The 26,771-nt window shown below is 40.8% G+C and overlaps 1 protein-coding gene across 3 annotated transcripts in view; it reads left to right on the forward strand.

Moving 5' to 3' along the window:
* The first annotated feature begins 9,809 nt into the window (after positions 1 to 9,809).
* The window catches only part of ARHGAP42 (Rho GTPase activating protein 42), a 311,494-nt gene continuing 294,532 nt past the window's right edge, over positions 9,810 to 26,771 (forward strand). For all 3 annotated transcript variants that reach the window (XM_005579430.5, XM_045371128.3, XM_065528915.2), the window contains exon 1: positions 9,810 to 10,411. In XM_005579430.5, coding sequence (XP_005579487.1) covers positions 10,258 to 10,411 — 154 coding nt within the window. In that variant the 5' untranslated portion in view covers positions 9,810 to 10,257. The remainder of the gene's footprint in view (positions 10,412 to 26,771) is intronic.

A 26,771-nucleotide genomic window follows, 5' to 3' on the forward strand; every position in this document is an offset into this window, starting at 1 on the left:
CAACCTCCACCTCCCGAGTTCAAGCAATTCTTCTGCCTCAGCCTCCCAAGTAGCTGGGATTACAGGCACCCGCCACCCATGCCTGGCTAATTTTTGTATTTTTTTTTTAGTAGAGATGGGGTTTCACCATGTTGGCCAGTCTGGTCTTGAACTCCTGACCTTGTGATCCACCCACCTCGGCCTCCCAAAGTGCTGGGATTACAGGCGTGAGCCACCGCGCCTGTCCAAGTAAGACATTCTGATAGTCTTTTCTGAAGATAAAGGCTATCAAGTGCACCTAAACAGTGAGAGTAAGAACATTAGATATGTAATGATGTAATTGAAGGGTGGTGTTCCTATTGTCATTTCCCTAGCAGAGGCTCTGCCTGCAGGCTGGCTCCCCCTGACATTGGCATCTAGCTAAGCTTCTGTCGGCCATTCTACCTATCATTTTTCCTCTTGCCTAATCTCAAAGCTGTATTCTCAATTTCCTTTTCTAAGACTGCTCTTCAATCTTGGTGTCTACTAAGAAATGTTCTAGGTCAGCTGTTCTCAAACTTTATCCAGCATGAGGATTACCTAGAAGATTTATTAAAACACAGATGCTAGGCCCCTCCTGTGAATTTTTAATTCTCTAGGTAGAAGGTAGAGCCCAAGATTTTGCAATTTTAACCACTTTCCAGATGATGCTGATGTTGTTTATCTTTAGGTCCTCAGTATTTTATTCATTAATTTTGTCAAAAAATATTTACTGACCACACACTATATGCCAGACGTCCATTTTGCACAGCATTCTCTTTCTCTAGAGCAGTCTTTTCCTAGAAGCTACCAATGACAAATTCAAGTGCTTAAGGATTTGGGAATACTTCTACTTAAAACAGTTCTTCTTCCATTAGTTTGATTAGCAAATGTTTATTCAGGACAGTAGTAAAGGAAGCCTCATACTAATCTAGGCTCAATTATTCCAAAAATCTTAATTAGTGAATGGAATGATGATTAATGGCCTTTTTTTTTTTTTTCTTGCCCTCCAAAATAGAAATTTGGAGTTATATAGGCTATTGATTAGACTCAGTAAAGATCTTGGTTAGATCTTGTTTTTGTTTGTTTTTTTTTAGCTATAAAAGTCATTTTTGTAACAATTTGCTATTTGATGATATTTTTATCATATATTAATTTTCTTTAAGTTTTAGTTATGTTGGAGAATTTCCTTATTCTTTGGTGATACATGTTAAAATATTTAGAGATTATGTGTCAAAAATATCTAAAATTTACTATATTTATTTGTTTATTTTTGAGACAGAATTTCGCTCTTCCACCCAGGCTGGAGTGCAGTGGTACCATCTCAGCTCACTGCAACCTCCACCTTCCGGTTTCAAGTGATTCTCTTGCCTCAGCCTCCCGAGGAGCTGGGATTACAGGCACCCGTCACCACACCCAGCTAATTTTTGTATTTTTGGTGGTAGAGACCGGGTTTCACCATGTTGGCCAGGCAGGTCTCAAACTCCTGACTTTGTGATCTGCCCGCTCGGCCTCCTGACATGCTGGGATTACCGAGCCCGACTAAAATTTACTTTAAATGTTTCATGGAGGCCAGGCGTGGTGGCTTATGCCTGTAATCCCAGCACTTCGGGAGGCCAAGGTGGGAGGATTGCCTGAGCTCAGAAGTTCGAGACGAGCCTGGGCAACGTGGCAAAATCCTGTCTCTATTACAAATACCAAAAATTAGCCGAGCATGGTGGCCCGCGCCTATAGTTCCAGCTACTTGGGAGGCAACCCAGAAGGCGGAGCATTGCAGTGAGCTGAGATTGCGCCACTGCACCACTTCAGCCTGGGCAACAGAGTGAGGCTTTGTCTTAGAAACAACAACAACAACAAACCAAAACAAAACAAAAAAACTTTTATATATACATATGCATGTGTGTATATATATATATAAATAAAATGAGGAGTGACAAAATGTTGACATTTGTTGAATCCAAGTAGAAAGCATGTAGCTATCCATTGCCTTATTTTTTCCAGCTTTTCTGTCTGTTTGAAAATTTTCATGATACAAAATCGAGGGAAAAGCAGGTTTAGAAGATTTATAATGATTCATTAAATATTCATTTTCAGTACCAACAAGATTTTCACCATATGGTAAAATGTTGTTCTACTTGACCACATAATGTAATAGAGTTCAGAGACTCCACAAATCTTTGAAGCAATCTTTGAATGATCACAAAAAAATCATAAGGGTGAAATACACTGCAACATTAAATGGAACTGGGACTACTTCTACTTTTATTTATCTAGTAAACTAAAGTGTAATCTCAGTAATCCACTTTTGTCTCACAATAAAATTTCAACAAACTGGCAGCTGGGGAAAAAAATGACTAACAAGTGTAAAAATAAGAACTTTACTCTTCTGAAAAAAAAAATTGTTCTTTTTTTTTTTTTTAATTTTTCTTATACCTAGTTTTGTAAAACCTGACAAATTTTGTGAAATTTTCTAATTCCATTAGCAAATAAAATTCACACTGACAGAATGTAAGATAATATACCTTTTAAAGGATGATACTATGTATCTTTATTCCTTGTAAAGGAAGTTGCCGCTGTGACTATGGGTTACAGATTCTTTCAGATTTGTTCTTTTTTCTTTTTTCTTTTTTTTCCATCTGAAATGTTCAAACAGTAGAGACTGTGGGTCTGTTCTTTTTCAACGATCCTTCTTATCACATTCATTAGTGTGCTTCACTGTGATCGAGTTATGACTTCTCCTTGCTGGGTGTGGAGCCATTTGTTTTAGTTAGTTTCCTTAAGCTCCTTCTGAGCTAGTTATTTTCCTCATCACGTCTTTCACTGCCTTTGCCAGGGCCTGTTACAGTGTGCTGGATGCCAGCAGTTCTAGCGCAGATGTACTCATCGCCTGGAAGCACGGATAATGAGCTCCGCTCCTTTCATGCTCAGTAGAGCTCAAGCAACACGTGGAGACCTCCGTGCCAAATGGGAGAAGGCTTTCTCTACAAATCTGTGCAGACACCTCTACCACAGAAGCTGAAGAATGATTGTTAGAAGATTGTAAGGCACTCAAGTATTCAAAACAACATTTGTTAGGTATCATCTATGGGCTGATAGCGTGCAAAGTGCACGAGATACAAAGAAATAAGATTTAATCTAAAAGCTTAGAGTCTAGACGCAAAAAAATGTAAATGTGGAAAAAGCTATATAAAAATAGGCCGGGTACAGTGGCTCACGCCTGTAATCCCAGCACTTTGGGAGGCCGAGGTGAGTGGATCACGAGGTCAGGAGTTGGAGACCAGCCTGGCCAACATAGTGAAACCCCATCTCTACTAAAAATACAGAAAATTAGCCAGGTGTATTGGTAGGCGCCTGTAATCTCAGCTACTCAGGAGGCTGAGGTAGGAGAATCGCTTGAACCTGGGAGGCGGAGGCTGTAGTGAGCAGAGATTGCGCCATTGCACTCCAGCCATGGCAACAACAACAACAACAGCTATATATATATATATATATGTATGTATGTATGTATGCATGCAATACATACATATTGCATATCATGTGTCCCAACGTATTCATTGTGGTATGGTCTTGGAGTCAGATACTTCACTGTTTATCCTGGGGCAAGTTATCTGGGTATTTTTGTTGGCTTGTGGTTCTTGGTTTTTGTTTTTGCATTTTGGGTCTTCAACAATCTCATCCTCATTATAAAATTCCTACCTCCAGGGTTAGTGTGAGGATTTGTAGGCCTCGTGGGACCCCGGACAGTGTGGTTGCTCAGTAAACATTTGCTTCCTTTCTGTGTGGTCAGTGGCTGCTTTGAAATCCAGAGGAGGCCACACCCATCAGGGTTTCAGTGAGAGGTAAGAGAGGAACAGCACTTCCTCTTCTAATGCAGCTACAAGCCTCCAAGCACACAGGGGTGGAGTGTCAACAACACTCTAGCTATAACTGATTGTCATTATCGGTTGGAGGAGATTTCTTGTTCTAATTTTGAGTCATAGAGGTATAGAAATGTCTCACGTCTAGAGCTAAAAATAACCCAAGTGAAACAATGGATGTTATTTCATTATTAGCATAGGACAGTGTCTGGCACATGGTAAGGATTTAATAAATGATAGTCATTATCGTTATCACTATCATCCTTAGTTTTATACTCAGGAAAGGTGTAAAACCTAAACGTAAATTATCCCAAGTCACACAGTTCATAAATGGCCTTTGGGTGACCATTTGATTAATATTGCTGCTATAATTTATTAGATTGAAAATTTGATTAGGTCAGGATTGAGGTAAATTTACTCAAAATTACTCTTCTTGTATTTCCAGCATCTACAGCAGCACAGAAATATAACAGATACTTATGAATATTTGTTGAGCGTGTGTGTGTGTGTGTGTGTGTGTTTAGCATGGCCTTTTTACCAAGGTAGACCTGGATGGAAATCCCGACTCAAGTACCTTCTAACTATTATACATAAATTTAGGCAAGTTAATCACTTTCAGTTATAACTTTCCCACCTGTTAAAAATGGGGCTAATCAGGCTGGGTGCGGTGGCTCACGCCTGTAATCCCAGCACTTTGGGAGGTCGAGGCAGGCAGATCACCTGAGATCAGGAGTTCGAGACCAGCCTGGCCAACATTGCAAAACCCCGTCTCTACTAAAAATACAAAAATTAGCCGGGCGTGGTGGCACGTGCCTGTAATCCCAGCTATTGGGCAGGCTGAGGCAGAAGAATCACTGGAACCTGGGAGGCGGAGGTTGCAGTGAGCCGAGATGGCGCCATTGCACTCCAGCCTAGGGAACAAGAGCGAAACTCCATCTCAAAATAAATAAAAAATTTAAAGTGGGGCTAATCAAACTTAATACCTATTTCACATGCTTGTGGATAAGCTTAAATGGGGCAATACATGCAAAAACTGTCATGCCCAGTACTGGTGGAGGGTGCTCCTTTTCATTTTGTCTCCTTTTCCTGTGCTCTTTATGAGGTTTTCTGTCAGAGTTAGCAAACATCATGGTTTGCCACAAGGGGGCAATACTAAATTGAAATCAAAATCTGTGCTAAAAAAAAGTCTATTCCTAAATTAAGTCATTACCTCTCTCCCCATCTCCCCCTCTCCTTTTTCTTTCTCCCCACCCCTCATAAATGTAGTTAGTTGTTGAGTGTTTCTTGCTTAGATTTCTGTTCTTTTCCTTCATCCTGTTCATCTGAAATCTGTCATCATAATAAAATCTAGATTTGGCTGGGACTTTAGAAGTTATACTGTGCAGTGGCTCACACCTGTAATCCTAGCACTCCGGGAGGCTGAGGCAGGAGGATTGCTGGAGCTTAGGACTTCAAGACCAGCCTGGGCAACATATCCAGACACCATCTCTTAAAAAAAAAGTCATATTGTCACATAGAACAAATTCCACTCTCTGCAGCTATTCTTCCCCTCTAGTTGACCTCGACTTCTGCTTCTGTTTCTCTTCTGTTAAGCTAACCCAACAGCCCTGAGTGTTTGTGCTGCACTTTTCTTTCTAAGAAAGTGCCTCTTAATTATTCTAACTTTACCTCAAACTCAGCATAGGAGACGAAACCTAAACCTATGTATATTTCTTCTAAAAAAAAAAAAAATAATAACACTTCTGAGTTGTATAGGCTTAAATCTCAGAGTCATGTTGGATTCTTACCTCATCCACAAAAATCACACTCTATTTCCTTCCTTTATTTAATCTGCTTACTGCCCATCTGTTGCCCAATCTCATGTGTACTTATCCCATCTAAATTCTCTTTTCTCATCTCTCAATCATTTGACTTTTTGGTCTTCCAATCATTGCTCTTGAGTCCATCTATTGGATAATGAACTCTTGAAATCCATAGACTCATACAATGTGGGCTATGTTCTGTACTCTTCCTGTGAGACTCCCATTTCCTACCCCTGGACAAAGCAAAGTTTCTTTTTCAACCCGGACTACATTTAGCACTTGTCTGTGCTTTATGACAACCATGGAGAGGAAGCAGGGAGAGCTGTATGGATTTGAGAGGGGCTCTACAATTTGTGAGAGCATTTTTTTTTAACTGGAAAAGACAATGTTACTAAGTCACATAGGCTACTGTCACTAATGATGTGTACCTTTGCCCATCAGAAATACAATGTCATACACCAACTAATTTTATGAGAAATAGTGATGTTAAGAGCATTGTGTGTGACAACAATAATACTTTTAATAAGGCAGAATAAAAAGATCTTGCTATCTAAGGGCTTAATCTGAACTTCCTTTTTTGGCTGGCAGAAGAGTATTTTAGAAATTGTTAAGTCAAAAATTAAGTAGGTTCAAATGCTTGTTTCTTTTTGTTTATTTGTTTTGGGTTTTTAAAAATTTTTATTTGTTTGAAATGACAGAGTCTTGTTCCGTTGCCCAGGCTGGAGTGCAGTGGCACAACCTTGGGTCACTGCAACCTCCGCCTCCTGGCTTCAAACGATTCTCATGCCTCAGCCTCCCTAGTAGCTGCTGGGATTACAGGTGCATGCCACCACACCCAGCTAATTTTTCTATTTTTAGTAGAGATGGGGTTTTACCATGTTGGCCAGGCTGGTCTCGAACTCCAGGTGATACGCCCACCTGGGCCTCCCAAAGTGCTGAGATTACAGGCTGAGCCACCTGGCATGGCCCCTCATATGTGTTTTAAATGTATATCTAATTCTTATTTCTTCTTTGCTTCTCTTTTTGATGACTGAATCATCTAAGTGAAATAAGACAGACACATAGTGCAAATATTGTATAATTTCATTTATATGAGATACCTACATTGTCAAATTCATAGAGACAGAAAGTAGAATGGTTACCAGGAGCTGGGAGGAGGGGAAACCAAGAAGAAACACTTGGTTTCTGTTTAGTCATCTCTTACCAGGCTTGAGCTTAACCTCAGATTATCCGAGTCTGGGTGGTCTAAATCTACATAATTAATTGAAAAGTAATAATAGCTTGACAGTAACACTTACTGAGTACATAGGAAGTGCCAGGCTTAAATGTCAGACATGAGTTACGTCAAGAAAAAGTTTTAGGCAGATTTACAAATGCCATATTAGTTTACTATCCTGTACTATATATTTGCTCTCAAAAACCAGTAAACAAAGCCCACACATCCTATTCCAGAATCAGGAAAACAAACAGAAACATTTCTCTGTGCCAAAGAGCTTGTCAGCCAATAATATATGCGAAGCTTACCATGCAGCTTACAGTGTCATGTGTTATGAAGCGGAGATTTCTGGACAGGCTATATTTCAATCCATTACATTTGTTTATGAAAACAAGCTTTCAGGTATTGCTGATCTTTTATACAGAAAGTCTATTCTCTTGGAAAGAATCTGGTTCAGTTAATTATGATGGAGAGAATAATGCATGGAAACAACAGTTTAAAACTGACAGTAAATCCACCTCAAAGCAAAAGCATTTCTGGTTTTTCTCAAGTAGTTGTGTTAATGTGGCATAAGAGAAAGCCTGACTAGCAGGTATAATTAAAGTATGAATCACAGGAATAGGGCATGAGTAACTATGAAAACACCTACAAGAAATAAGCCCATTATAACATGATAAACTTTAGGGACTCATGAGTGAAGGGTAGGGGAAAAAATCCTAATTCCATGTAAATGCAATGATGGGCCTGAGTGGAAACATATTGATAAACAGTAGCATCAGTGTATTATTAGCACAGCATCTGTGTGAGGCTGTGGAACATAGCATCTTCTGCCTTATGTTATATGGGTACTTATTCTCTGCGTTTCCTTTTTCTGAGAACTGCTTGAGGTCATGGATAATGCTTCTTCTATCTTTTTATGGAAATCACTTCCCCACCCAGACCTTAGTCATGTAGACAGTAGACATAAAACATATAATTACATACATGAATGGGCAAATGATAACCCATATCATAGAATCTACAACACATCTGCCCTGGCATGTAAGACGTTTAAAGAAAACTAAATATTGACATCCAACATATTAAATGCAACTTATGAAACACCATTGATGCATTTTTAAAGACTTAATCACAGTACGATGATTTAATGAAAAACAGGAAGAGAATGTTATATTTTATCGTTTCATATCTCAGCAGTTTGGCACTGGATTCAGTTGTTAGGAACAGCAACATGGCAAAAGTTGAAAGGAAACTGTTTGGCATGGGTGGTTTTTTGTCTTTCAGGCAGAGTAATAAGTAAATATAAAATCACCTCAGGTGAAACACAGTCCACTGCTGTTTATGTCATGTCATTTCATTAACTGACAAACAGAATTACTGCCTCTCCCTTCCCCAACCCTGCAAAAGAAAAAAAAAATTGAAGAGTATTTAGTTGACAAAAATTCAACACTTGAGTTGAAATGGCTCTAATGGTGACTGGCCATTTTGCCAATATGTTGAGGGCCAAAGATGTACATATGGATGGAAGGTGTTTTGAGATGGAGTCGTTCTGTCTCCCAGGCTGGAGTGAAGGGGAGCAATCTGGGCTCACAGCAATCTCCGCCTCCCAGATTCAAGTCACTCTCCTGCCTCCAAGTGACTCTCCCGCCTCAGCCTCCCGAGTAGCTGGGACTACAGGTGTGCGCTCCACCAGCCCCAGTTAATTTTTGTATTTTTAGTAGAAACTGGGTTTAATCGTGTTGGCCAGGATGGTGTCCAACTCCTGACCTCAAGTGATTCCCCTGCCTCAGCCTCCCAGAATGTTGGTATTACAGGCATAAGTCAGTGCGCCTGGCCCATACTGTTTACATGATCTTATCCTGTTTTAGGTTTACCTGTTATTTTTAATGTTCATGTACATTAAAAAAATTGAAACCAAAAATCTTGACTGGCTCTGACACTTAATTGGGAAAAATGTAAAGCACTTTAGTGGAATTTTTCCCATGATCTGTAGAATAGTTTTTAAACAGATGGTTCATATGGACAAAGCAATGAAAATGTAGAAATTAAAAGCAGATCCTTAAGAACAATATCTGAGTTCTCAGAAATCCTATAGATGATGTCAGGAGGAGATGTAAAGCAGTCGTTTCTTTTGCTGTCAAGGTTTTAAGGGAACAGAAATTTATTAGGTGAACCTCCACTGGAGGAAGGATAATGCCTGTGGGTAGGAGTTAACTATTTATTTCAAACTCCAGTCCACTTCAACAATTTGAAAATCTCCCCGCTCCTAGGACAAGTCCATCCAGGTGCCAATAGGAGATACTGCTCTTGTGATGCAAATAGGTATTCTTCTAGAAGTACGAGCACGTAAGTAGAGTGAGGATGACTTGAAGAATCATCCCACCTTCCCAGCTATGGAGTGGGGGCGGGGAGAAGAAACACCACCAGGCTGAATCAAGGAAACTGAGGGGTGGGAGAGCGACGGGACAACTTCTCAAGGTGGAATTCAAATGCATTCAGTGTGAAAGTGTGAAGTAAAATCTAAACGAACTCTAGACAGTAGTATGTTCCATCTACGCTTCAAAACACTCAAACTTTAGGGAAACTTAACGTTGGTTTTTCTCCCAGAGAATTCTAGGGAGTGGGTGGAGGGGACGACTGTTAGGGGAGGTATATTGGGAGTCAGATCCTTTTGTGGAGCGGGGGACCCCGAAGTGTCACCAAGGGCTAGCCGAAACCAGGGGCCCAAGAGGGGACAGGGTTAACACCCCAGCCAAGGCCGGAGCGCAAGCGCGCGGCTGTAGCGCAGGGAGCCCTGGAGCCAAGTGCGGGAGGGCGGTTGGGGCAGGAGGGTAAAGGGGCGAAGGGGCGGGGTGGCGCGGGGTGGGAGCGCGGCGGCGGGGAGGAGGGTCTGGGAGCCCGAGTCCGATTTGCAAGCGCTCTGAGCCTGCGTCCGCCGAGGGGGAGGGTTTCCCCAGCAGGGCCGGAGTTGCGGCTGTGCGCTGCTTCTGGCTCACAACGCCGACGACTGTCAAGAGAGTTGGGGAGTGGAACTGCCGGAAGTCTCTGCGCGCAGTGAGAGAAACTTTCCTGCTCCGGCCGCGGCCCGGAGGCTCGCCGCCCCAGCGCTCCGAACGACGATGCGTCCCGTTGACAACAACCTGAGCGGACCCGCGCCTCGGCCCGCCGCCCGCGCCTGCGCTCGCCTTGCCTCGGGAGAGGAAGACTGAGCCCCGCGCAGGCGGTTCGGGGCTCGGGGCCCGTTTCCTTCGTGCAATCAGTCCCCTCACGTCCCGGCGCCTTCCCCGCGATCGCGCGTCCCCAGCGCCCGCCGCGGCCGCCGGCTGCCCCCGCCCTGACCGCCGGACCGGACGTTCCCGCGGCCGCCGCTGGCAGCGCCTGTGCCATGGGGCTGCCCACTCTGGAGTTCAGCGATTCCTACTTGGACAGCCCGGATTTCAGGGAGCGCTTGCAGTGTCACGAGATTGAGCTGGAGCGAACCAACAAGTTCATCAAGGAGCTCATTAAGGACGGCTCTCTGCTCATTGGGGCGTTGAGGAGTAAGTAGGACTGGCGGGGGAGTGGGCACCCGGATCCAGAGCGTCCCCGCGGGGTGCGGGTCCGAAGGGTGGGTTGGAAGAGTCGGAGCTTCTTTTGTTTGAATGGATTTGGGGACAAAAGCTGAAGAGCTCCCCTGCTGGTGGCCAACAAAGTTTGTTCTTAGGTGTTCTTTACTTATTTACTTACATATCTACAGGGAAGGGAAAGTTCTCTACAGGGCACTGGAACATAGCCTGAGGAAAGTCGTTCAAAGTCATCTTGTTGTGTAATGCTCCTAGAAAGATGTTGGGGACTTTAAATTTTTTAAAAAACATTGTTGTGTCTATTAATAGTTTGAACTAAAAAAGCCCTTAAGGGGGTAATCAAGAGTTTGTCTTAAGGATAAAATTAGGCTAGTTTAGTGATATTCAAAGAAAGTTATTAATTTCTCCCGTACATCAGTAGCTCTTCATTGGACACAGTCATTGAGTTGGCTTTTTAAAAAGCAGACATTTGCAGTTTTGCCATTTTGTAAGATAATCAAAGACAGCATGACACCAGTGCATTTTAAGTCTGCAAGTTTTCTGTGCGTCTTAGTTTTGGTTTGCATTGTGTGGGTGTTGGGTGTGTCATTGGGATGAAAGTTCAGGAATTAAAGGCCAATCAGAACTTTTGAAGAGCTATAGAATATAAAGACTGTTATAGTGTATAATATAGGGCTTCTTCCACCTCCTTTCCCATACACCTCCTGACCAAATTTTCCTGCCTCCTTCTTGTATCCTCTGGATCTTTGCTTTCAATTACTAAGAACCTAAGAGTATCTGAAACTCAGGAGTTTCTCTTACAGAGAGTTGAGCACAGCTACATGATATGGCTTGTTACCTTTCCCAGGAGGTATCTGCATCTTAAAAAAAAAAAAAAAATTATTTATTTCTTTTTCTTTTTTTTTCCATCTTCAAAGGAGCCTGTGAAAAGTATTTGCATCTTAATAGAGGTTTCTGGACGTTTTAACTACTGAAATGAAGCCCTGGAATCTCTGGTCACTTAAAGCTGGGTGAATGAGATACTTTAAAAAGGTAGAGAGACCTTTGGGTGATCTAGTAATCCTCAGGACATATATGGGGGCATCATCTTTGTATAACATGGTAGGGATGTGTGTACCTAAAACTGAGACCATGCTAGCATCGGATCTATATTTTGAAACACGTATTAGCAGTAAGGAGGGAGCTTAGCAAGATGTCTTGAAATTAGTGTGCTCCAAAATATCTTTTATTTTAACCATCCCAAATGTTAAAACATTTACTTAACCACTTGTGTTACTTAACCAAGGTAAAGATAATGTATTTTATGCCCATATTCACTTAATTTCTGAATTCGAGGCTACTACTGATAATGGCATTTACTGTGATTTGTGAAAAATATAGTTTGTCTGCAATTCTTGTCACCCTGCGTAAACACTAATGTGAACTGTCCTTCCTCTGGCTTGCAAATCCTGGTTAAAGTCTCACGGGACTAACCTCTTTGCATCTAAGACAGCATGATGCCTCTTCAAAAAGAGCTGCATCTCAGAGTGCCAAATGCCAAGCCAATTCTTGTTGGAGGTGCCAGATGTTCTACATTTTTCTCCCCGCTCTGCTTGAGATAAACTTTAGTGTTTTAGAAGTTGAAAATACTTACATACCTGTGATAAATGCTCTGACAGGTACATTATATTACAAGTGACATTACATACTTTATTATGATGGTTGAATCTAGCTTTGTAAAAAGTCAGGTGATTCCCATCATTATAGTTTGTTCTTCCATTCATAAGTGAAGAAATCTTGGGAGTGTAGGCTCTTTGAAGATATAGGCCCTGCATCATTAATTTGGCTTATGTACTTAAATATACAACCTGCTGTCTTTCTAGGATTCTTAAGTTTGTGGTGAGAGTGTATTGCTGTAACTAACATTTGATTATTACTTCTTTCATTGTGAAAAGGAAAATATTTTATTCCTTGGTAAAATAATTCCTAACAGCAGCTGCCAAATAGGAGGAATTTTGGAGCAAAGGAACCCTTGAAGTCACACTATTGCACTGATTTTTTTCCTACCAAGCCACCTTTTGTCCGTTAGGGAGGATGCTCTGAGGCTGGGCTGCAGCTGCTTGGATAATAGGAGGAGTATGTCAAAAGGATTCGAGGCCTGCTTGGTTCTATCACTGGCTGCCCCTGCCCTGACCACTAGCCCAGACATGTCCCCTGGCAGAGTACCATGGGGCTGCCCCTTCCACTGTGGGAGCCTCCCTGTACCATGAGTCTGCCCACTCCACTGAGGGAGCTCTTCTTCCCCCAGTCTGTCCTTTCTGTTTTTCTTTCCTGCCTGGTGAGGACTTCACCTTCCCTAACTTTATACAGACTATTTCAATAGATGTATCCGTTATCCATTTCAGTTTTTTTTTTTTTTTTAAGCACTGCACTGTTATTTTTGTTAATAATTAATGCATTCTTTTTTTTTTTTTTTTTTTTTTTTTTTGGAGAGGGAGTCTCGCGCTGTCGCCCAGGCTGGAGTGCAGTGGCCAGATCTCAGCTCACTGCAAGCTCCGCCTCCCGGGTTTGCGCCATTCTCCTGCCTCAGCCTCCCAAGTCACTGGGACTACAGGCGCCCGCCACCTCGCCCGGCTAGTTTTTTGTATTTTTTAGTAGAGACGGGGTTTCACTGTGTTAGCCAGGATGGTCTCGATCTCCTGACCTCGTGATCCGCCCGTCTCGGCCTCCCAAAGTGCTGGGATTACAGGCTTGAGCCACCGCTCCCGGCCAATTAATGCATTCTTAATGTAAAATGTTTAGCAGACAATCAACCATGTATTTCTAAGCATATTATATTATTTTTATCCCTGTTATTAACTTTTCCCGTGAGAGTTTTGGCTTGCACTCTCTTAGTTAATACACACCTGACCATTCTGATAAGTCACACATGCTCCTTGCTCTGTGGTTCAAGTTGTAATTTCTTCAGTAGACTATTTGGAAGGCTCCTTTAAATTGAACTAGAAGATTTCAATTGAACTAGATGATTTCAATTTTAAGTAATACATATAAGATACTTAACGTGTGTTTAAACATCTATTATTACGTTTAAGATTCATGTGCACTTGGAGAAAAAGGATAATAGTTAATTAAGTGTATTGACCTAGAGTTGGATTTGAATTTTGGCGTCATCAAGTACAGTGTGATAGTTGGCAAGTAAGTTAACCTCTCTTAGTCCTAACTTTCCTGTGAAGTGAGGAAAATCTATAACAATCTTACCATCAGGATTGTTTGGTCATTTTGTTATATGCCACATAGATATTTTGTGAGTGATGTTTGAAAATATTCTTACTGGTGAATAGTTTTAGTTAATGGTGTATGATTGAACATCTCTACCCTTTTCATCAAATATAATTCTTTGAACTGTATCCTTTTAACAGGTGTCAGTCTCAAAATTTGAGCTGTGAAAGAGTTGGTTACTTTTGCTTATTAACTTTTTTTCCTTTTAGGAATTACATTCAAAGAAACATTTCAAAATTGATTTTTTATATAATTTACCCTTTACTTTTTCTTGTCTTTATACTTTTGAATTCAAAGAGTCATCTTTAAGTAAAATGAGCTTTCTCCTTGTAAGAATACACAGACCCCCAAAAAGAGACAAAAAGAGAATAGACAGAAATAGACAGAATGGAAACTTGAGTAGCAAGGAGATTTTTATTTATTTATGTTTTTGAGACAGGGTCACTCTGTCATCCAGGCCAGAGTGCAGTGGTGCAAACATGGCTCACTGCAGCCTCTCCCTCCCAGGCTTAGGTGATCCTCCCACCTCAGCCTCCCCAGTAGCTGGGACCATAGAAATGCACCACCAGGCCAGGCTCATTTTTGATATTTTTTGTAGAGTCAAGGTTTATACCATGTTGTCCGAGCTGGTCTCACCAAACCCCTGGGTTCAAGCGATCTGCCTGTCTCCACCTCCCAAAGTGCTGAAATTATAGGCATGAGCCATCACACCCAGTGCCACAAGATTTTAAGTGTTCTAACCACAGACACAAAAGTGATAAGTTTATGGGGTAATGATCATATCAGCATGATTTAGCCATTCTACAATGTGTGAAATATATATAACATCATGTTATGTCTATCAAAACATTATATTGTATACCATAAATACATACCACTTTTGTTTGTCAATAAAAAATTAAAAAAGAAATAAATAGCAAGAGTTATACTCATTGAGTTGAATTGATTGGGTGGGGAGAGCATTATCATCTTTCCTTCTCCACCCTAGCCTGCAGCATCTTGACTGTCCTTTCTCCCTTATTTCAGTCTTCTTCTAGTTCCCTTAAGCTGGAACTGGCCTGCTGTTTGGTCTACTTTTTGGAAAATGTTTCTAAACTTATACGTTTAGTATTGATCAAAGGAAAAAAAAGATAAAGGACTCTTGTATACATTTAATTATTTCTTGTGATAATTAAATATACACAAGCATGGAACTATAATTCTATGCTTATAACATTCATGCAATCTTAAAATCAGTTTACAAAGTAAATAAAAACAATATTGTGAAACCAATACAAAACTTGTCAGCAACATTTAGTTAATCTAATGGACGATGTTATTGTGCTGAAGCTAATTTTCTTCTCAGAGGTTGCTGATAATATCTGGTGTGTTGTTGGTGATTCATTTTCTCACTACTTTTCCCAGTTGCAACCTGCAGTTCTTGAGAATCTGCTTGCCCTGATGATGGCCTTCCTTCCATCAGAAGCTTTATTTGTTTATTACTCGGTCATATTGCCTTTGTTCTGGTAGCAGTTGTTCCTGGCACTAGTGATCCATGACCCAAATGAACATGGCACCGATTATGTTGATGATGTGGACAGCGCAGTTAATTAAGGCATTAGCCAGAGGAGAGCACAGTTTCTTAAAGGTGTCTACCCTGAGTATCCACAGACCTCAGTTTGAGATACACTGCTATGATATATTTTTGATTTGGGAATTAAGTAGGTGTTTTTAGTAAAGGAAAACCCTAAGTGCAAACAGCGGGTGGAAATGTCTTAGGCAAGATGAGGTACCTCTGCCTTTCATTTTCTGTGTTTCACTAACTCAGCTTAGCCTTTTTTCACTTAGTGTTTTACTTTTTAAGCCAGCTTTGATTTTGTGTGTGTGTTCTGGGCCCACTTTGCTACTAGAATTTTTGGTGGCACAAGGAAAGATTAAAAGGGGGGGAAAAGGCAAGTTTACAAAATTGGAGACTTCCCATAGTTACTGCCCTGTTTACTTGGTCATCCTTTAGCTTTTTGTAAGAACTGCCATGGTTTTAGGCTCTTTTTGGTTATTTAAATTTGCACGTAGTTGGTTTTTTTTTTTTTTTTTTTTTTTTTTTTTTTTTTTTAAATTGGAACTCATCGTGGACTCCTGTTTATTCGGCAAAGAGTCCCTTATTCCACTAAGGTTGTTTGCTTGTGTAGTTGGGCAGCCTAATCAGAGGTGTGGAGGTGTAATTACTTCAACCATTCATTTACTTCTTATAATCATTAGAATTTAAGTTAAATGAGCAGAAGTAATTGCATCTTTCAGATGAGCTGTAATTAATTTTAGGAACTAGTAGATTAGGAATGTGGTGCTTTAAGGTTCTGTTTCCAGAGACCTGTTGCAAGTAAAAGCAGTTATACTTGTGTTAATTTAAATGTGAGCCTTGGCGCTCATTAGAGTGAAATTAAATTGGGCTGGCTATTTACTTCCATCTTACCTCTCTTCTCATGATCTCCATGAGCTTAATAGGTGCCCTTTAACAGTATCTTTATTTCTCCTAGATTTCTTTTTTCAGCCGGTTGTAATTAAAGGCCTCTTCTGAGTTAGGTCAGAGAATGGGTTGCTGTTGGAACAAAAAACAGTTCCTGTCTAGTGGAGACTGGCTTAGCAATAACTGCCTTTTGCACTGCCTATTACAGTTATGATCAAGGTACTTTCATAGTGCAGGAAACTCAGGTAACCACTACATTTTAAGTCATTGAAGAGCTGATTTAGCAAGTCTCCATTCATTTATTAACATTTCTTAGAGTACAGTGCTGATTGTGTTAATGATGGTGTTTAAGAATTATTCAGATTATATAAGATGAAAACGATAAAGCTTACATTAGGATTGGTTCCTTTTCTTTTTTTTTTTTTTTTGATGGAGTCTTGCTCTGTCCCCAGGCTGGAGTGCAGTGTGGCATGATCTTGGCTTGCTGCAACCTCTGCCTCCCTGGTTCAAGCAGGTCTTGTCTCAGCCTCCCAAGTAATGGGGATTACAGGCGTGTGCCACCACTCCCGGCTAATTTTTTGTATTTTTAGTAGACATGCGGTTTCACCATGTTGGCCAGGCGGGTCTCAAACTCCTGACCTCAAGTGATCCACCCACCTCGGCCTCCCAGAATGCTGGGATTGCAGGCGTGATCCATAGCACCTGGCCGGGATTGCTTTGGTGTCAAGTGCAGTTTTATTAATGTGTATATGGAGAATGGCAAATCTTTTCTCTAGATTCATGAACAGAAATAATATCCTAATATTTTAAAATGAGGAGATTAAGCTGCATTAAGTAAATGATATGCAACACTGAAATGTTTATTTTAGATAGATAAGAAAGGTTGAAGGAAAGGGGGGTTATTTAGTCTTAAATCACTTTCATGAATATTGATTTCTTGCCAGAGCCGTGATTGCCACCTTTTCTGTCCCAGCCATGTCTGCAGTATAAATGGTAATTTCTGCTCATTTCAGCCTTCTAGGCAGGTGCCAGCCTCCCTGCAGCTCTACCTGCCACCCACCAATTTCACCTTGCAGCTCTTCCAGTCTTCCTTTTCCTCTAGCCTGCTGAATCTCTGCCCAGCATCTGATAATCCTTATAGTATATCTCCAGTGATTCAGGCCTCATCAACCATGGGCTGCTTCTTGCTGACTTTCATCCTGAAAATTAAAATCACGTGCTGAGGTCAGGCGCGGTGGCTCACGGCTGTAATCCCAGCACTTTGGGAAGCTGAGGTGGGTGGATCACTTGAGGTCAGGAATTTGAGACCCGCCTGGACAACATGGTGAAACTCTGTCCCTACTAAAAATACAAAAAATCAGCTGGGCATGGTGGTGCACACTTGTAATCACAGCTACTCAGGAGGCTGAGGCAGTAGAATAACTTGAACCCAGGAGGCAGAGGTTGCAGTGAGCAGAGATTGCGCCACTGCACTCCAGCCTGGGTGACAGAGTGAGACTCAGTCTCAAAAAGAAGTAGTAAATAATAAAAACCCTTGCTGAGTACCTGGATCTGTAAGGCACAGGGCCTGTACTCCATGTTTTACTGCCATGTTCTGAGTTATAATGGCTGGTTTTTGTATAAGCATAGCAACTTACATAACATTTGTTCACCTTAATGGCCCTTGAAGCAAAGGAAAAGAGGCAGGATGATACCAGGACAGTCAATGGAAATGTAATTATTTTAATTATTTTGTCTTTGGCTAGGTGAATTTAAACATCAGTCTGGATATTTCTGGTAAGGTAGATTCTTCTCTCTATGATTCATTTGCTCTTGATGCTTGGGCTGGAATGCAATAGCGCGATCTTGACTCACCGCAACCTCCACCTCCTGGTTTCAAGTGATTCTCCTGCCTCAGCCTCCCAAGGAGCTGGGATGATAGGTGGCCGTTATCACGCATAGCTAATTTTTTTGTGTTTTTAGTAGAGATGGGGTTTCATCACGTTAGCCAGGCTGGTCTCAAACTCCTGACCTCAGGCAGTCCACCCTCCTCGGCCTCCCAAAGTGCTGGGATTACAGGGGTGAGCCACCGCACCTGGCCTCTAGGATTCATTTAACCAGAATATTTGGTTAATCAGAATACTCCATTCTTTATATCTGCAGTATTCTGATTCTGTTATCAAGAATCCAGTTATAATACTAAAGAAAATGTTTTGGTGGAACACAGATAGAACACTGTGTGTAAGGAATGTGAACTGTGGAATAGTAAGGTATCTTATAGTAGCTAATAATCTGTCAGTCGTCCCAACCTTTTTCCTTTTTGGGAACACATAAAAGAGGAAAAATAAGCCTGAAGTTTCTAGGATTTTGAGAATAGTTCTTCTAATTTAATTTTTACGTGAAATATAGTGGGGAAAAGCTAGGATAAAGCTGATAGTGGCTGGGCGTGATGGCTCACAGCTGTAATCCCAGTGCTTGGGGAGGCCGAGGCAGATGGATTGTTTGAGTTCGAGTTGGAGACCAGCCTGGGCAACATGATGAAAACCCATCTCGACAAAGTATACAAAAAATTAACTGGTGTGGTGATGTGTGCCTATAGTCCCAGCTCCTTGGGAGGCTGAGGTGGAAAGATCGATTGAAGATTGGGAGGTTGAGGATGCAGTGAACCATGATCGTGCCACTCCACTTTAGCCTGGACAACAGAGCAAGACCCTGTGTCAAAACAACAACAACAACAAAAAATAATAATAAAACACGTTGTAGATTATTTTATGTAAAATCAATTATGACAGATTTTCAGTTCCAATTTTTAGATTCTATGGTAAAAGTCTATTTATTTTTATTTTTTTATTTTATTTATTTATTTTTTTTGAAGCAGAGTTTCTCTCTTGTCACCCAGGCTGGAGTGCAATGGCGTGATCTTGGCTGACTGCAACCTCCACCTCCCGGGTTCAAGCGATCCTCCTGTCTTACCCTCCTGAATAGCTGGGATTACAGGCGTGCACCACCACACCCAGCTAATTTTTTGTCTTTTTAGTAGAGATGGGGTTTCACCATGTTGGTCAAGCTGGTCTGGAACTCCTGACCTCGTATGATCCACCCGCCTCAGCCTCCCAAAGTGCTGAGATTACGGGTGTGAGTCACTGTGCCCGGTCCCCTAATTTTTAATTTTATTTTAATTTTTAGAGACAGGGTCTTGCTGTGTTTCCCAGGCTGGAGTGCAGTGGCTATTCAGAGGCAAGATCGTAGTGCACTACCGCCTCAAACTCCTGGCCTCAATCAGTTCTCCCACCTCAGCCTCCTGTGGAGCTGGAACTATAGGAGCATGCCACTGCACTCATCTCAAAAAGTCTTAATTTTTAAAGGTGTTTTTAAAATGCCGAACATGACATTCTAAAATGTTGGTTTATCTGACTTGGTGATCATCTCTGGGTATACTGGAGAGGATCTTCTATTTTGTTAAGAATGGGGAACCATCCCAGGAGGTTGTCAATGTCAGGTAATATGTAAAAAAAAAATTGGAAAACTGCTGCCTGTATATAAACTTGTTAGATTAATTATAGTACTATCCCTGAATCTTGGCTTTACTCTGGAAAAAGTAGGTAGACATGGAATGACATCCCTTTATTTGGAAGTTAGGCGCATTCATCAGTAGTGGAATTTCTATGATATTTCCTCATGCAAATCTAAAAAGCCATATTGCCTACTGCTCTATGAAAGACATGCCAAATAGCGTTCCCTCGTGTGTAAATATATACTGGAGCTTATCCAAATGAAAGACCCAGGTTCAGTTTTCTCTTTTATATACAGGAAAAGTGATGATTTAATTTGGAAGACTGGTCTGTGTCTGTGTGTGGACGGGAGTGATAAGGCACTAATAGAAATAAGTATTCTGTGTAGTGTATTATCCCTTTCAAATGAGAGCTATGTAAATTGGTTTAGTTCGCTGTTGTGAGAATTTTGTCTTCTTCATTTATTTAATTTCCTTATTCCTTAAAATGTCTGAATGAAAGATAGGGCCCAAAAGGGGTGAGGGTGGGAGTGGATAGCAAGGGGAAGCAAATTAAAGTCAGTTGTGAAAACAATTTACGCATTATGGTTTTGGAACTTGTATTAGACTTTCTTTTCTTTCTATGAAAAAGTTACTCTATAATACTAGAGAATCAAAAGACTCTAAGACTAGCCTTCCAACTGTTTTGTTAATTTATTTTAAAACATATTTTAATTAAAAATTAATTATTTGTAGAGATAGGGTCTTGCTATGCTGCCTTGGCTTGTCTCCAACTCCTAGCCTCAAGCCATCCTCCCACCTCAGCCTCCCAAAGTGTTGGGATTACAGGCACAAGCCACCACACCCAGGCTTCCAACTGTTTTAAAAGTTGGTTGTAATCCCATTACTTTGGGCAGCTGAGGTGGGAGGATCATTTGAGGCCAGGAGTTCAAGACTGGTCTGGGCAACACAGTGAGACCCGTCCCTATAGGAAAAAAAGAAAATTATCTGGGTGTGGTGGTGTGCACCTGTAGTCCCAGCTACTTGGGAGGCTGAGGCAAGAGGATCACTTGAGCCCAGGAGGTCAGTGCTGCCGTGAGCCATGATCACGTCACTGTACTCCAGCCTGGGCCACAGAGCAAGACCCTGTCTTAAAAAAAAGGTCATTTTCCAAAATGGAGAAACCCCGTTCCCCGTTTCTACTAAAAATACAAAATTAGCCCGGCGTGGTGGCAAATGCCTGTAATTCTAGCTACTCGGGAAGGGAAGGCTGAGGCAGGAGACTCGCTTGAACCCGGGAGGAGGAAGTTGCAGTGAGCCGAAATTGCACCATTGTACTCTAGCCTGGGCAACAAGAGTGAAATTCTGTCTGAAAAAAAAAAAAAGGTCCTTTTTTTTTTTTTTTTTTTTTTTTTTTAAGTTGGTTGTGGAAAACTTAAGGAACAACATTCTCTTTAAAAATCGTCGACTTTAGAGATAATCGAGGTGACTTTTTTAGAGGCACACTGTTTGTGGGAGATTTGGGAAAGCTGTGTACCATGAAATAATGATGTTGACATATGAGCTAAGGAGGGAGTTTTTAAAAGCAATTCTGGTTTTCCTTAGGGGTGACTTTTGCTAAGGTTATTACTTCTTGTAGTTCCAGCTCCATCACTGAACCTGTTTCTCAGTCTGTGATGTTTCAGAGCTCCTCTTCCATTTTCATTTTATTTCTTCTTCCTTTCTCTTAAATATTGGTGGTGCCTTCTCAGCTCTTTGACTGTTTGCTTTCCTTGTGTGATAACATCTGCTCCCAGGGTTCCAGCCCTGACCTAATTTTCCTAAACTTTGGGCCTGATTTTTACCAGCCTAGGAGATATAACTACCCTGATGCCGATGTGCTTTAGGCAAATCAGACTCAATCTGTCAAAAAATAAGTTTTTCTTTTCCTCCAGCTTGCTCTCTTTATATTCCTTTTTGTTCAGTTATAACATCATGCATCTGGTAGTCTTCTCAGGAAACACTGAGTCCTTCTAACTCTTCCCATTTTTCACCCCATCCATTTTGTTAGCCCTATAATTCTATATCGAAAATATTTCAAATTTGATTTTCTCTGTCTGCATTAATATATTTAGTTTATATATAGAGAGATTAATGATTTTTTTCTTAGCTTAAAACAGAAGTTTATTCATATATATATAGCGTGATCCCGGCTCACTGCAACCTTTGCCTCCTGGGTTCAAGGGATTCTCCTGCCTCAGCCTCCCGAGCAGCTGGGATTACAGGGGTGCGCCACCATGCCCAGCTAATTTTTGTATTTTTAGTACATATGGGGTTTCACCATGTTGGCCAGGCTGGTCTCTAACTCCTGACCTCAGGTGATCCACCTGCCTTGGACTCACAAAATGCTGGGATTACAGGTGTGAGCCACCGTGCTTGGTGATTCTCTTATAATTCTTGAGATTAGAAATTTGAAATAAAAACCAAACACCGCATGTTCTCACTCATAGGTGGGAACTGAACAATGAGATCACTTGGACTCAGGAGGAGGGGGAACATCACACACCGGGGCCTATCATGGGGAGGGGGGAGGGGGGAGGGGGGAGGGATTGCATTGGGAGTTATACCTGATGTAAATGACGAGTTGATGGGTGCAGCACAGCAACATGGCACAAGTATACATATGTAACAAACCTGCACGTTATGCACATGTACCCTACAACTTAAAGTATAATAATAATAAATAAATTAAAAAAAAAAAAAAAAAGAAATTTGAAATAAAAGTGCCGGCAATGCCATGCTCTGTCTGAGGTCTCTGTGGGAGGACCCTTCCTTGCCCTTTCTAGCTTCTGGTGGTTGCCAGCCATCCAGGGTATTCTTGGCTTATAGATGCATCACTCCAGTCTCTGCCTCTACTGTCACATGTTATTCTCCCTATGTGTCTCTGTTTATTATACAGGCAGATGTCAGAGATATTGCAGGTTTCGTTGCAGACGGCTGCAATAAAGTGAATATCACAATGCTGTGAGTTACGTACATTTTTTTGTTTCCCAGTGTATGTAAAGCTTATGTTTACACTATACATAGTCTATTAAATGTGCAATAGCATTGTGTCTAAAAAATGTGCAAACCTTAATTACAAGATACTTTATTGTTGAAAAATGCTAACAATCATCAGAGCCTTCAGCAAGTCATAATCTTTTTTGTTGGTGAAGGGTCTTTCCTGGATGTTCACAGCTGCTGACTGATCAGGGTGGTGGTTGGTGAAGGCTGGAGTTCTTGTAGCAATTTCTTAAAATAAGACAACAGTGGGGTTTGTCCACAGATTGACTCTTCCTTGTGCAAAAGATTTCTCTACACCATGAAATGCTGTTTGATAACATTTCACCCATAGTAGAACTTCTTTCAAAATTGGAATCTATCCTCTCAAACTCTGATGCTGCTTTTTTAAACTTTATATAATATTCTAAATCCTTTGCTGTCATTTTAACAATGTTCACAGCATCTTCACCAGCAGTTGATTCCACATGGAGAAACCAATTTCTTTGCTCATCTGTAAGAAGCACCTCTTCATTTGTTTAAGTTTGAGATTGCAGCAATTCAGTCACATCTTTAGGCTCTACTGCTAATGCCGCTTCTCTTGCTATTGCCATTACATCTGCATTTGCTTCCTCCACTGAAGTCTTAAACCCCTTCAAGTCATACATAAGTGTTAAAATCAACTTTTTCCAGACTTCTATTAATGATATTTTAACCTCCTCTCATGAATTACAAATGTTTTCAATGATATTTAGAATGGTGAATCCTTTCCAGAAGGTTTTCAATGTACTTTGCTGAGATCCGTCAGAGGAATTGCTATCTATGGCGGCTATGGCCTTACAAAATGTATCTCTTAAATCATAAGATTAGAAAGTTGAAATTACTTCTTGATCCATGGGCTACAGAATGGATATTGTGTTCGTTGGCATGAAAGCAATATTAATCTTTTTGTACATCCCCATCATAGCTCTTGGGTGACCAAGTACATTGTCAGTGAGCAGTAATATTTTAAAATGAACCTTTTTTTTTTTTTTTTCCCTGAGCAATAGGCCTCTAACCACACAGTGGATTAAAATATTCAGTAAACAGAGGTACTGTCATTCAGGCTTTGTTCCATTTCTAGTGCATGGGAAGAGTGGATTTAGCATGCTTCTTAAGGACTCTAGGATTTTCAGAATGGTAAATGAGCATTGGCTTCAACTCAGTGTCACCAGCTGCTTGGGCACCTGACAGGAGAGTCAGCCTGAAGCTTTGAAGCCAAGTGTTGACTTCTCCTCTGTAGCTAGGAAAGTCCTATAGACGTCTTCTTCCAATAGAAGGTGGCTTCATGACCACATTGAAAGTCTCTTGTTTATTGTAGCCACCTTCATCCATGCTCTTAGCTAGATCTTCTGGAGAGCTTGCTGCAGCTTCTACATCAGCACTTGCTGTTTCACCTTGCTCGTTTATCATATGGGGATGGCTTCTTTTCTTGTACCTCTTGAACCAACCTCTGCTTGCTTCAAACTTTTCTTCTGCAGCTTCCTCACCTGTCTTATAGAAATCATAGTATTGAAGAGAGTTAGGACCTTGGTCTGGATGAGGCTTTAGCTTAATGCAATATTGTGGCTGGTTTGATCTTATCTACAGATCACTCAGACTTTCTCCATATCAGCAATAAGGCTATTTTGCTTTCTTGTCATTTGTGTGTTCACTGAAGTGGCATCTTTTTTTTTTTTTTTCCTACCTCATGGAACTAGGAGAAATGGAGTAGCACTTTTAATTTCCTTCAAGAACTTTTCCTTTGCATTCATAACTTGACTGACAACAGAGGCCTAGCTTTCAGACTGTCTTGGCTTTTGTTGTGCCTGCCTCATGAAGTTTGATCATTTTATCTTTAAAGTGAGGGATGATTGGGCACGGTGGCTCGCACCTGTAATCTGAGCACTTTGGGAGGCGAAGGTGGGCAGATTGCTTGAGCTTAGGAGATTGAGACCTGCCTGGTCAACATGGCAAGACCCTGTCTCAAAATAATAATAATAATAATAATAATATAGTATATAAAAATTAAAAAATAAAAAATAATAAAGTAAGGGACATGCAACTCTTCCTTTCATTTGAATACTTGGAGGCCATTTTAGGGTTATTAGTTGGCCTAATTTTAATATTGTTGTGTCTCAGAGAATAGGGAGGCACAAAAAGAAAAACAGAGATGGAGGACTGCCTGATTGGTGGAACAGTTAAAACACAGACAACATTTATTGACTAGGTTCACTGGCTTATACAGACACTGTTCATGGCATCCCAAAATAGTTACAATGGTAACATCAAAGAGCACTGGTCACAGGTCATGATAAAGATGTAGCAATAATGAAGAAATTGTAATATTGTGAGAATCGCCAAAATGTGATGGAGACAGGAAACGAGCACATGCTTTTGCAAAGTGGTATCAATAGGCTTGCTTGATGCGGTGTTGTAAAAAACCTTCAGTTTGTAGAAAATATCTGCTAAGTGCAATAAAATGAGGTTTGCCTGTATTTTAGTTAGTCTTTCAATTTGAATAGAAACATCTAGGTGCCTAGAATATTTTGTGGGTTTTTTTTTTTTTTGACATGGAAGTTTTGCTCTTGTTGCCCAGGCTGGAGTACAATGGCACAATCTCGGCTCACTGCAACCTCCACCTCCCGAGTTCAAGCGATTCTACTGCCTCAGCCTCCTGAGTAGCTGGGATTACAGGCACGTGTCACCACGCATGGATAATTTTTGTGTTTTTAGTAGAGATGGGGTTTCGCCATGTTGGCCAGACTAGTCTCGAACTCCTGACCTCAGGTGATCTGCCCACCTTGGCCTCCCAAAATGCTGGGATTACAGGCATAAGCCACTGCGCCCAGCCTTGGATATTTGTGTTCTAATTAGCTCTTACCATATTGTGGATGCTCAGTAACTACTGAACATCAACCAGTTTGCATTTTACTAAGGGCATGAGATGGAGGAGGATTTTGAATATCTGTGTAGTAAATGAGCCAGAGAATGGGGACTATGAATATACTGTTTCGTAGTATTTTCAGCAGGTTTTACATGCAACTGTGCAGGCTTCTCTGTGCTAACTTTTCAGACTAGATAATCTGGGGGAACATCATCAGGAGTTAGAGCTTTGTTCCAGTGTTGGCATTGCCACTAACCAGTATTATGGGTCCAAGCCATTGGCCCCATACTCTATTTTCATCAAAAATGACAATAACATTTACCTTATATTCCTTGTAGGATTTTTGTGTGGGCCAATGGAAAGAATGCATAATAACATAATATGAAGATGTAGCATTTTTTTTTTCACTTGCTTTTGGCAGGATCATTGTAACTCGAATTATTTCAGCTTTTTACAAGATTTAACTTTAACAGATTCTTGTCAATGTTATTATCATAGTCCCTAAAAATGAGAAATTATTGAAATGATGATGCTTCTCTTAGATGTTAAAGCATGGCCTTGGCCCACTCAAATTAGATCTGCTTAATAGGAAATGATTATAAGATATGATATCGTTTTGATTTACCTTTTAAAAAATAATTATCTATCTTGATTTGAGAACTAAGAAAGAATTAGGTTGGCATTTAGGGCTTAATGAACAGGCAATATAGGTTTTGAGACAAAGACATATCTGCTGATGCTTTAGTTCTTCTGGCTCAAGTCAGTGGTGTACACAAATTATTTAAAATGATGATCACAATTTGCACTTCTCAGAAGTGAAATCAATAATTGGGCAATTTTACAAAATTAGCCAGCCAAACTGTGGATGAGAGAACTCTTTCCCATGTCAGTTTCTGCACTGAAGACAGACAATGGCTTAGAAAAGTGCTTTCCTAGGTGTCTCTTGTGATACACAGATGTTTTGTAAATGTAATTATGCTGAAGGTGAGCTCATCCAGGCAGTTACTGGTGAGAAACAAACATGATGAAATTGATAGGGCATTGCTGGAGGGGCTGAGTGTGTTAATTAGAGACAAAAGGGACATTCAGTTAAGAATTGAAGAGGAAGATTCAGTTGGCTCAGTGAGAACATTGAATTGAGCCTTTTAGCTAGTTGATCCAGGAAAGGTGGTGCAGTTAACTTTGTGTCAGAATCACCAGGAGAGGATATGTGGATGGTGCCCTAACAACAAAACAGTATTTA

Source organism: Macaca fascicularis, chromosome 14 (assembly GCF_037993035.2).
Source record: "Macaca fascicularis isolate 582-1 chromosome 14, T2T-MFA8v1.1".
Lineage (NCBI taxonomy): Eukaryota > Metazoa > Chordata > Mammalia > Primates > Cercopithecidae > Macaca > Macaca fascicularis.